At 43.8% G+C, this 12483-nt stretch overlaps 1 protein-coding gene across 1 annotated transcript in view; it reads right to left on the reverse strand.

The window, feature by feature from the left end:
• Positions 1–254: 254 nt before the first annotated feature.
• The window catches only part of Dcp1b (decapping mRNA 1B), a 48932-nt gene continuing 36703 nt past the window's right edge, over positions 255–12483 (reverse strand). The window contains exons 6-9 of the mRNA XM_008839756.3: positions 6317–6442; positions 3759–4592; positions 1364–1540; positions 255–460 (exon numbers count right to left, since the gene is read on the reverse strand). Coding sequence (XP_008837978.1) covers positions 380–460; positions 1364–1540; positions 3759–4592; positions 6317–6442 — 1218 coding nt within the window. The 3' untranslated portion in view covers positions 255–379. The remainder of the gene's footprint in view (positions 461–1363; positions 1541–3758; positions 4593–6316; positions 6443–12483) is intronic.

Genomic DNA, 12483 nt, shown 5'->3' on the forward strand with positions numbered 1-12483 from the left:
TACAAAGCCCAGCATGAGAAAACTTGCTCTCAATACCCTGAGCTATTAATAAACAGTTCTGAGAACATCCCTTCCCATGAATAGCCTGATTCTCCTTAAAATGGCCTCATAAATATGAGAAAAAAATTAATTTGGCATTCACTGTGTGACCTGAGCAAAAGCTTTCTACCTATTCAGTTCTTAGTACCAAGAATACAGGATGGGATTCTTAAAAAACATAACAACAACAAACCACACACACGCACAAAAGATACTTAACTGTACAAAATCATTTTATTTCATATTACTATAGTTTGTTAAAAAGGCAGAAATGTGTCTGGTCACAGCACTTCACATGGAAGGAGCTGGGAGATCAGTCCAAAGCTTTACGCTCCTGTAGTTATGTGGTTTTTCTCATGGCTGCTTGTGTCACACTGAAGAGATATGTTTCGTAGATTATGCTTAAGAAATTGTCGTCATTCTGGAAAACAAGGCCAACAGGCCCCGGGGACCGTTACTTGAGTGGAGAAGCCAAGGCCTGGAGTTGAACTGGGTTTGGTGCTAAGCAGCTTACCTCTGGTTTGTGCTGACAGCTGGTGGGGTTTGCCTGTGTGCAGGGATGCTACGGGGCTGGAGCCAAGGCTGGGACAGAGCTGCTGGATTTCACAGTCAGTATGTGAACTCACAACACTCAACCCAGATAGGCAACCCAGGCACAAGGAAGCCAGCTTTGCTGTGTGAAGGATGGGTCAGGAGGAATGACCAAAGCTACAGCACTTCAGCCAATGGCTTAGGAGTTTGCTGGTAGTTCCTAAAAATCCTCCAAGTTGCCCACAATGTGTATACCTTGTTTTGGGCATTAATTAATTGGGCATGGTTCATTGGTACCTTACCAAAGCCAGCATGATTCTCCCCATGAGCTATGGAAAATTTGTGGCTTCGGCAAATGTATAGCCACAGACTGGTAGTCTCTGAGTTCTTCTGCTGAGGCTAAGAGAGAACCCTGGGGTCTAATCGGTAATTTTCATGGTTCACTACTCCCTGTCCCCCCAGTCCAGTAAAGTTACCTACATTTCAAATCTCCCCTTTATTCCCTCTCTATACTACACAGCATCATTCTCATGCGTCAGGAAAAGAGATGTAATTTTTGCCATCAACACATGCTTCCTTCTCTTTTGGCAGCTTGGGGCCTTAGTCAGTTCTCCGAGTTACAAACCCCTTGATGGGCTGAGACATCTGAGATTATGATTAGTATTCTAAATATCATCCAGTTTACTGGGTTCAGAAGCTGCTAGGCATGGGGGAGTTGTTACTCTACACATTCTGAAGCAGGCATTAGCTAATAGTCTGTCACGGTGACCACCAGTAGGCTGACTGGTCTTACCTGAATGAGGTTCAGCAGTGCCTCCTGGAGCTGCAGCCTGGTGAGGGGCCTGCTGGCCATAGTGGAGGACTCCCAGTTCTGCAAAGGCAGGAGGCAGCTGGGGGAAGCAGCAGGCAGTTTCTGGTCTCCCAGGGCCATGAGCCTACTGTCAGTTTCCCTCAGCGGGGCACAGGTAGGCTGTGTGAAAACCACAGGGGTATGAGCAGAGGAGCCATTGGAGCAGGGATACATTGAGACTAGACGACCTGCTTACAGCAAAGACATGCACACAGGCAGAGTTAGGGAGCAACTCATGAAACACAAGCTCCGGAGAGGCCCTGCTCTCAAAGAGGTGGTAGAGGGGTGCCGGGTGGAAATCCCTTCCAGATCCCCTGGGTGGGAAAAGCTGACACATTCCTGCTCCACCCTCAAATGTTTTCCTTCGTAGTTACTAATAGCTCTAAACAATCTGTGGACTTCCACAGCCTCTGTACATGAAGCTTGGCCTCTGGGTAAGACTTTATTTTTCAGGCTTCTCTTTATGATTTGGCAACATGCATTCAGGACAGCTAGCTTTACACAGCACTAGCCGTCTACTGCTCTGACCTACGGCCCCATCACCCTTGGGAGTGGCTGCATATGCTTGTGAGGTCCAAGAACAGCTCCCAACCTGGGCATTTCAAGGAGACAGTGAACATCACACCTCTGTGTGTCATCACACCTCTGCTGTCTCTCTCCCTGTCACTAGAGGAACTGAGATTTGTGGGTTTGCCCCTTCTCTGAGGGGTCTGCCTATCTACCGGGAGCATGTCTTCTGCTTTTCCTGGCTGGCATGGGGGTGGGGGCTGGATGAGGGAGTGGGATGGATCATGGGATGGGGACAAACTCTGGGTTACCTGGAGCTTGGTATACTGTGACCCACATGTAGGGTGAGTCTACATAATTCACTTGGCTGACAGGTCTAAAACTAAGTTTTCCAGTGGTTTTCCCAGCCATGCAAGTGACATTCTGAGCTGGCTCTGGCTGACTGCTACAGCCACCTTGTATCTCTACCTCAGGTAAGAAAAAGGAGGACTATTTCTCAGTTTCAAAGACTCCAAAACTCACGAGAAGGAAGCAAAGCAGTGGCAATTTAAAGTGGCTATAATTTTATCATCACTCCCTTGGCATCTTCGGGGGCAGAAAATGGCCTAGAGGAAGACAGGCTGTTGTTTCTTTTAGCTTTCCCTCTTTGTAGCCTGAGGAGAGGTGTTGAGAGCTGACGCTTCCCAAGGGAGGAGTCCCAGCATTAGGAAGAGCACAGTGTGGGCTGCCAGAATGTACACTTTCCTTATTTGGTTCCTGACATTTGTGAGTACTAAAAACAAAAAAGAATTATATGTGAGGAAGTTTAAGTCTGACAGTTAACCCAGATTTTCAGATTCTAAATCATCAAAGCGGACACTTTTAAAGGGGGTCAATACTGCATCACAGATGCGAGTGAAAATGAAAGGCCAAGTGTTTGTTCTGCGGTGGGAGGCACTCGCACCTGCTACTTTAATAGAAAAGAGCACCTTGGCTTGGGTTCACACACGAATACACAGATGTGCCCAGGCATTTGCTCTTAAAAAGTGAGTGATTTCTGAGGACCTGTTTAAGCTATGTGACAAAACACATCAAAAAGACCAATGGTAATCTATGCAGCAGTAGGAAGAACTTTCTGATCTTTAACCCCAGCATACTTTCACTGACACTGTGTCAGTCCAAAAGGAAACAGACCTGGTCAGACCTCCGCTGTCAGCACAGGCAGATGACCAACAGCTTCTGGCTCTCTCACTGTCTCAATTCCTGATGGAGACAGAGCATCATCCCAGAAGGACGCACTATTTCTAGAGATGACACTACGTCCTGCTCTCTGGCAGTCTGTGGTGGTATACGTGTCCCTGACTGGTCTTCATGATATTGATCATCTAGAAAGCAATAAAAGCAGCCCTATCTTTCATGTTTGTTTCTGTTGACCTCAAGAGCCACAGGATTGTAGGCTGCAGATGTATGGAGCCTGCTTTCTCTACTACTGTGTAGCAAAGTGCCAGCCCAACACAAAGGAAGCACTCAAAATCATTCACTAAACCAATGAGCAAAGCAATAATCAACCACAGAAGGAAAACCAAGAAGCAGCCAGAAGTCAGAGCAGACTCCGTAGGTTTCCATGGTCAATTAAGCTACTTCTAGCAGGTAGGGGAGCTCCAGACTGCTAAGCAAAGGGAAACTTCTCTTTCCAGGCAGAAAGGCAAGGTGAAGGGTAAAGAAATGCACAGGGGAGGCTCTGGGCACCCGTTGTAAATAGAAATGTATGTGACTCATGTTCCATGTGGCACAGAAGCTAACGGCACATTCCACCGCATTACTATAGTAGCTTTTCCCAGTAGATATTTACCTGCAGAAGAGGAGCCTGCTTCTCCTTGCTGGCTGGCTTGCTGACCCAGGCCTCCAAGGGCTTCTCTGTCCCTGAGCCCTGGGCTGACACAGGGAACTTGGCTGCCAAGGCTGGCCGGGGGGCCGCTTGCAACTGCTGTTCCTGCTGCACTGCCTGGAGCTTTCTCAGTAGCTCCTGAGCAGGGAGCACCGTGGGGCTGCTCTCCTGGCTGCCAGGCAGGGGCAGGGCCTGTCTGGGTAGTGTGCACTGCTCCTTCCTGAGAGTCTGATGTCCTAGTGTAGGAGGTGGAAGGTGGCCATTGACATAGACCAGCTGGGACTGGGCCACACTTTGGACTGGGGCCACTTGAGTGGCAGCAGAGAGGATGAGGCTGCTGCTGGGGACAGCAGGGCTGACAGGTGCTGCTGCACTGGGGTTGTACTTCTGTGCTGTCCTGGAGGCGCTCTGGAGCTGCTCTAACAGCTTCTGGGTTCTGCATGCACTTTGTGAAGAGTTCGAAGTTCTAATGTTCCAGAGGGAACCCGGCTGGATGGGTCCGGGAAGAACTGTAGGATTAGGACTGCCTCTTTCACAGGGCTGCTGTTCGGGGTGCAGCTTTGCGCTCCTGACCATGAGTTTCTGGATGGCTGGGCAGAGTTGCTTCTCTACAGGGGGTGAGAGCTTTCTGGGTTCTTCATGGGACAAGGAGCATTTAACCCCCTGATGAACTGAAAGCTTCTCTTGCTGCTGCTGGTAGAGAATCCGAGGGGGCGTCACCGTCTCTTGACAGGGAACTTGGTCTTTCTTTCCAAATAGAGCTGTCAAAGATAAGTGTTGGGGCTCAGGGTCTAAGGTCTGGAAAAAAAATGATACCCCCAAATGGGTTAACATACAATTTGGTTACGAGGGGGAGAGCTATGGAACAAAATATCTGATGGCTTCTTTTACAAAAGACCAACGAGAAAGGTGAGAAAGTTATGAATTTGAAAAGCCAGATTTTTAATTTATTTTTTAATTATGTAGCCCCAGCTGTCCTGGAACTCACTATGCAGACCAGGCTGGCCTTAAACTCACAAAGATCTGTCTGCCTCTACCTCCCAAGTGCTGGGATTAAAGGAGTGCGCCACCATACCTAGCTGGAAAAACCTGACTTGTGTGTGTGTGTGTGTGTGTGTGTGTTTTTGAGACAGGGTCTTTCTGTAGCCCCAGCGCCCAGCCGGCCTAGAACTCACTATGTAGACCAGGCTGACCTGGAATTTACAGAGATCTGCCTGCCTCTGCCTCCTGAGTGATGGGATTAAAGGTGTGTGACACCTCACCCAGTGAAAAGCCCGATTTTTAAATGTCAAATATTTTCACAGCATTCTCTTCTCCTAGTCCCCACGGTGGTAGTTATATTGTGGTATCTGGTCAATTGATAAAACATGCGACCCTGGAGGGGTCTGCAGTTCACAGATGAGGGTAAAAATTATACTCCAAGGTATATTGCAAGGTAATCCCTCTCTACACCAAAGGCTCTTTAAGGGTTGCTGAGTACAAGATGTACTGAAAATAAATAGAATAAAGTAATTTTTAGGTTCCTGATAGCTTTTTACAGAATGATTGAAAGTTAGAGCTGGAAACAAATGAGTAATTGAATCTAACTTGATCTTTTCACCTACATATCAGTGACTTTAAAATTAGCAGGCAGATCTGCTTTGGCCCAGCCACTTACAGCTCTTCCCTCCTACCCCGTGTGGGCTCTACCTCTTTCTGCCACCTCCTGCTTGAAAACCCAAGCTCTACTCTCAAGTTAATATATTTTGGCTTCTTTACTCAAATAAAATAACTCTCATGAAAAGCAATAAAAAGCTAAACTAAATTAGAAAGTATTTCTTTTGTTGAAAAATTCAATACAAGACTTTCATTAGTTAGCCATTTTATGTCATTTGGTTCACATTCAATTTCAGAACTGATTTTAACTAATTCCTTGAAAAAGACCTCTTTAATTAGGAATAACTATGATAAAATAACAGGCCATTACCTCAACAATCAATAATGGGCCCTGAAAGTCAGCAAGTTTTGCACTGTACTGTTCTGAATAGCACAGAATATACACACGGCCAGAGTGGGGGCTCCCTGCTTCCAAACTAATCCACAGTAGGTACCCCAGGCTGAACACCCAGTACCTGGCATTGCTCCCAGTAGAGAGAGGTACTCAGAAATGTCACATTTCATTGTGTTGCTATGGTGGCGGCTTCGCTAGTGGCCTTGGAAGCCACCTACCCCAGAAGATTACAGACCCAGTGGGTAATATTTCTGTAGCCTCTGACAATGTCAGCAACATGTATTGATTTTAAAATATATGATTTTTCTAATGAGTTCCGGCTCATGGGCCATGAACGCAGCGTGTGGCAAATTCAGCTCTCGTAGAGGAAGAGCAAATTAACAATAGTGCAGTATTCTTTGACCTGAAACCTGCCTTTCTCAGACTGACCTTCAGCATCCCTCAACAGTACCAGGCCTGCCCTGCAGCACCTGAGTAAAGCTCTTCAAGAATCTTAGAGAGGCCACAAAGATAAAAAGCAGAGGATCCATACCTTTCTGGGCAGAGGTCGTCGCTGCTGCTGGTTGTCACTGGGTTTCACGGGGATTGGTTTGATAAGATTGGGATTGTCATAGATGGCAGAACTGGTCATCTGTTTGGGCTCAGAACAGGTTTTACACTAAAATGGAAAAAAACCCCAAATACTTCATTTTGATGTAAATAATAGAATATTTAGTGTTTTTAAAAGAACACCCTTTCTTATCTAATTGGTAGGTGGCTATTTGTTAAGTAAGTTTTTGTACATGAAGGATAATCCCTTTTACTTTTCTGATGGGTAGAAGTCATTTACAAATTTAATTTTTCTTATTTGTGTAAATCAGTGCCCTAAAATACTACCACCAACCTAAGTTCACCTGGAGGACCCACAAGCTCTTGGATAATATAAAGGCTATATGTTTGCTTAGGAAGGAGTGATTTAAAAACAAGTAGCTTAATAAGTTTCAATGTCAAACAATATAAAATAACACATCTGAACTAGAGTAGGGAGAGTTGCTAAAAATATTTCATCTAATTAAAGCAACTACACCTTTTTGGTCTACAAACCAAAATGTGAACCTGGCTCAAACCACTGATTTAAAAATTGCTAACCTCATCTTTATTTAATAAATGACTTCTTGCATAAACAGAATAATTTAAACAAACTGTTCTGATCCACTCACTACAAATTAGACTTTCATAAACAGATGATACAAGACTCATCATTTCAACTACTGACTCATTATCATTCATTAATCTAACCAACCATGCAGTTGCTAACATGGTAGGATTCTTAACAAAAGATCTGGGCAATGATGCTGGGGTTCATTTTGTTAAAACACCAAAGAAAACAATATAAAAGCGACCTGTGTGTTACAGATTCTGGAGCATTTGTTTCAGCTGTACAGTCAAAGCCTCAAGGCCTGAAAATTCTTTCACTGCATCTGACGGGGCATAAGCAATGGGCATCCTCCCGTGCCTCAGAACCCACAGTTCTCAAGGAGTTTTCCAGCTATTGGGGCATATCCTGTACTTCGAGGACACAGGATGGGGTTGGTTACTACTGTATGCACCTATGTTTGTAAGGTCAATCATGCAAAAGAATAACTGCACTCTTCCAAGAATTCTGTCAATATTTTGGCCACCAGGCATTAGTATTGAATGGGGTGTGGAATTGCTTTTTTCTACTATAAAGTGCTATTTTTACATTCTTCTCAAGGGAATGATGGTATACTAGTTACTTTTCTGTTGCCCAGAGGCCTAAGAGTCCATCATGTTGGGAAGGCATGGTGGCAGACATGGCTGGATGAGAAAGTCGAAAGCTCCTACCTTTAAGGAGACACAGGAAGCAGAGAGACTGACTGGAAGTGGGCAAGCAACATACTCTCAAAGTCCATCTCCAGTGACGAGCTTCCTCTAGAGCCAGGCAGCACCTCCTAAACCTCTGCAAACAGGGCCACCAACTGGGGCCAAGTGTTCAAATACCTGGGGCCTATGGGGGACGTTCCTGATTCAAACCACCACAGATGGTGACTTATGAAGTAGATGCATAAAGGATCTTTAACCTCCCTATTGCTACTTTAAAAAAAGCGGGTGCTTTCTTTACAGTAAGCAATGACTCTTACTGTACTTTAATTTTTATGCTCACGGACATTGAAGTTCAAGAAAAGGAAAAATGTTTTCTACCTTCCCTACAGGCCAAGAGTTAGCTTCTCCACTCACTACAGGCCGAATCCTTGGATTTCTTTTGTTTTCGAGACAGAGTCTCACTACATAGCTCAAGGCTGGCCTCAAACTGACAACCCTAATCATTAGGAAAATACAAATCAAAGTCCTAAAGAGGCATTACCTCACTCCAGTTGGTGAGGATGTGGAGAAAAGGGAATCGTAGTACAGTACTGGTAGTAAGCTAATTAGCAGAAAATAGTACAGAAGTGCCTCAAAAATCAAAATAGAACTACCAAAAGATCTAGCAGTTCCATTTCTGGGTATACAACTGGAGAATATAAAATCATTATGTCAAAGAGACATCTGCACTTCCATGTTCACTGCAGCACTATTTACAACAGCCAAGTTAAGGAAGTAAATGCATTGATGGACGAATGGATAAAGACACACATACATGGATATCATTCAGTTTTCAAAAAAGAACAATGTAATCCTGTCATTTGTTATCACATAGAAAAAACAAGGGGATAATATGTTAAGAGAAATAAATCAGCTACAGAAAGACAAATATTACATGACATTACTTATATGTGGAATTTTAAAAAGGGGTACTCATAAAAGCAAAGAGAAGATGGCTTGGGGAACAGAGTATTGTGGAGATGCTCTTCAAAAGACAGCAGACAGGAGGAGTGATTAAAGTCATTGTTCATCACAGTGACTACAGTTAATAGTAGACTGTATATGTGAGACTTGCTGAGAGTACATTTTAAGTGTTCTCACCACAAAATGCTAAGTATGTGAATCAATATGTTAATCGGCTTTTGCCATTCCACTGTATACATGTATCAAAATATCCTCTTGTAGACCCTAATATATACAAATTTTATTTTTCAATTAAAATTTAAAAATAACAAAATCATTTAAAAAATAAAATTGAACCCCAATCCTGATTCTAGAACCAGAAAGACCCTCAGAACTCTTGGTTTAATTCTTATCAAGAAGCATGAAATTCTTTCATAACATCTCCACTATGTAACCTCTTCTTAAACACTTCCAAAAATGGACACTCACTTCTTAAGAACTCAGAGGGAAAAAATCTTGAGCTTGTTCTTAAGTTTCCATTTCCCACTTCTTCACACTAGACCCACTTTACTGATGGCCTGAACATGGTCTAAAATGCCTCCATGCACTAGAGGGGTCAACAAAGATGGAAGAAGGGTTCTAGAATATGACAAACGCTAGCAGGAGAGCATCGAAGTCTAGCTAGGGAGGTTCTTGAAAGACTGGTTGTACATGGATTGGTGGAGAAGGGGCGGGAAAAGCGTGAGCAAAGGCAGGAAGCCTTCAAGGAGTAAAATTGTGACTCTGGCAGCTTCATGTATCTGTAGAATACTCCGAGATCACGTGATGGAGGGCCTGAAGAGTCCAAGTTCACACACCAGGCAATGACAAACCAAGAAGGATGTACAGGGAAGTCAACTTGATCAGTAACACGATGCTACTAATGCCTTGAATTCAGTCACCAATACTGTGTGTTTCTGAGGGTGCCAGTGTGATGGTCAGCTGGGAGGGGCCACCCAGGACAGAGAGGCTCTAGAGAAGCAAAGTTCATAGTACTCAGATGTCCTTACTACACAGGCCACACATGGTAGTTACAGGGTGGTCAGGAGTCAGGAAAAGGAAAGTTTAGGGCTGGCTAGTGGGAGTACAGGCTACAAGGCTTGCAGGTACTGTCAGAAGCCCAGTGGCAGGTACCTGGCCTTGGTAAGGCAGAGAACTGTTGCTGCCTGGAGTGTGTGATCTGAGATGAGAAGTGCGGCAGGCTGGGCTAGCCTGAGTATCTAGCTTAACCTGTTGCTGTCTGCTAGAACTGGCCAGGCTGTGAGGGGCCAAGGAAGTAGCTCAGTGGTTAAGTATGACTAGTGCGCACCTTTAGTCCCAGCACTTGGGAGGCAGAGACCGGAAGATCTCTGTGAGATCAAGGCCAAACTGGTCTACATAGCAAGTTCCAGGCCGCCTGGAGTTATAGGGAGACCCTGTCTCAACTCACTCCCCTACTCCAAAACAAACAACAACAACAAACAATCATTTTTTTTAAAAAAACCTCTGATGTGCCTAATACAATACAATTTATAAGGTATGACCAATCATTAGGATACTTTTTGGTGACTTTCGGAGAATTAAGAAACCCAGAAATAGGGCCGGAGAGATGGTTCAGTGGTTAAGAGCACTGACTGCTCTTGTATAGGACCCGGGTTTGATTCCCAGCACCCAAATGGTGGCTACGAACCGTCCTTAACTCCAGTTCCAGGGGAATCCGAAGCCTCTTCTGACCTCCGCAGCACTGCATGACACAGATGCACTCACATACATGCTCATATACTCATACACATAAAATGAAAATAATAAATAAAAATATTTTTTAAAAAGAAAACAGGAAAAGAAACCCAGAAATAGCTGTTACTGTCTGAAGTTAGGAATGAGGTACCTCTGACCCAAACTGGGGCTTACTGTATTCATGCTTCATCCACTCGGCAGCTTTACTTGTTATGTGTGGAGACTCTGACTAGACGAGGAGTTTCACTGTCTATAAACTAGAGAGTTGGAGCTTATGGCTTGCTGTGATTCCAGAGTAAATCTGGCAATAATACCTCAAGGTGATGTGCATTGCTCTATGTCTCATCTTACTGGGAGGTCAGAATGTCTGGCTGCCCAACTTGAGGTGCTGCTGAGCAGTCAGGTTGCAGGGGGTGGCAGCCTGGTCCTTCCAAGATCAAGTTTCCATCAACCTTACATACCAAAGTAGCATCACTAGGTGTTCCTGCTGGAATCAGTCATTTACCAGCATGTTTTACGTTCTGTCATTCTCTTTCTACCTAATATCTGGAGGGTTTGGGTAGAGAAGAACCTTCCCTCACTGACAAGGGCTGCTTGGTTATTCTGAAATATGATCCTTTCAGGGCAGGCAGTAAAAATGCTTAATTCACTCCTCTTACCAATGTCAGGTTGACATGGTCAACAGGTAAAAAAAGGTGCTTGTAGCACAAGCCTGACGACCTGAGTCTGCACCCTAGAACCAGAGTCTGTTCCCTGGAACCCACATGGTGAGGAGAGAACTCACTCCTGACATTGTCCATTGTCCTCTGACTTCCACATGCATACCATGGCTCATGAGCACCCTCATTTAGACACACACACACACACACACACACACACACACACGCACACACACACAATTAAAATGCATTGCTGGGGTATTCTGATCCACTGTCTTGTAAGCTGGTTATAGTGTTCATTGCATAGGATCCTATTCATTTGGTGTTGAGACCTGCAGTCAGAAATTTCTTCAAGGAGCCCTGTTATCTTTCAGAAGGAAATGACAGCTTGAAAATCAATCTGGGCAGTGGAGGGGATTATTGCTACTGGGGTATCATGCATTTCTAAGTCTTTTCAGGGAAAGAGTTAGGAATTTTCTTTCAGAGTCTCCCTGTAGTCCCAGCTGGCCTGGATCTCACAGAGATCCACCTGCCTCTGACTCCTACGTGCTGGGATTAAAGGCATGGGCCACCACTTTCTGTTTCTGTTCCCATAATTAAAGAACAAAACATATTTTGGGCTTGGCGGCACATGCCTTTAATCCCAGCTCTTGGGAGGCAAAGGCACGCAGATCTCTGTGAGATAGAGGCCAGCCTGGTCTCCATAGTGAGTTCCAGGTCAGCTGGGGCTATAGGGAGACCCTGTCTCAAAAATACTACCTCCCCATCAGAAAAGAAACAAAAACATGAAGTAATTCTGCTATCTCCATTTAGTACTTAATATGCAGTTTTGATTTTTTTTCTTCTGTTTATACTGAGGTTTTAGTTCTGGCCTCATCAACATAATTTCTTTTTTTTTAAAATTTTATTTATTATTTTTATTTTATGTGTATGAGTGTATTGCCTGCATGTAGTTAAGTGCACCTGTGTTGTGCAATGCCCACAGAGGTCAAAAGAGGCTGTCGGATCCCCGTTCTGGGTCTTCTGCAAGAACAGTCAGTGTTCTTAACTGCTCAGCCATCTCTCCAGCCCCGACATAATTTATTTATTATATCTATGACATCTGAAAATTTTGAGGCCAATATTTCTATTAATAAAGTCATTTAATTAACTTTATAATTTCTTTTAGTTCTTTTATCCTTAACGTACGATCTACTAAGACTGTTCAGTTCAACATTATGATTCAGTCATGATTTTTCTAAGTAGTTATATCATATGATATTCAGTTATATACTCTTAGTTTTTACCTAGTTTCCAAATTCTAAGATTCTTATTTTATTTTTTATTAATTTAATTTTACTTTTTTGTTCAGAGAATCATAATCTTTCATAAATCAATTTTTGGGGATCTAACCCATTTCCTGAATTTTAGGTGTGAATATTCCTTCTTAGTTAAACACTTCACCTGCTTCTATTTTTTTCAAACCTCGCCAAATGTTCACTTATGTTTTATGTATTTGAAATTAAGTGGTTTGAGATTT

This window comes from Nannospalax galili, unplaced genomic scaffold (genome assembly GCF_000622305.1).
Source record: "Nannospalax galili isolate Female #2095 unplaced genomic scaffold, S.galili_v1.0 scaffold199, whole genome shotgun sequence".
Classification (NCBI taxonomy): Eukaryota; Metazoa; Chordata; class Mammalia; order Rodentia; family Spalacidae; genus Nannospalax; species Nannospalax galili.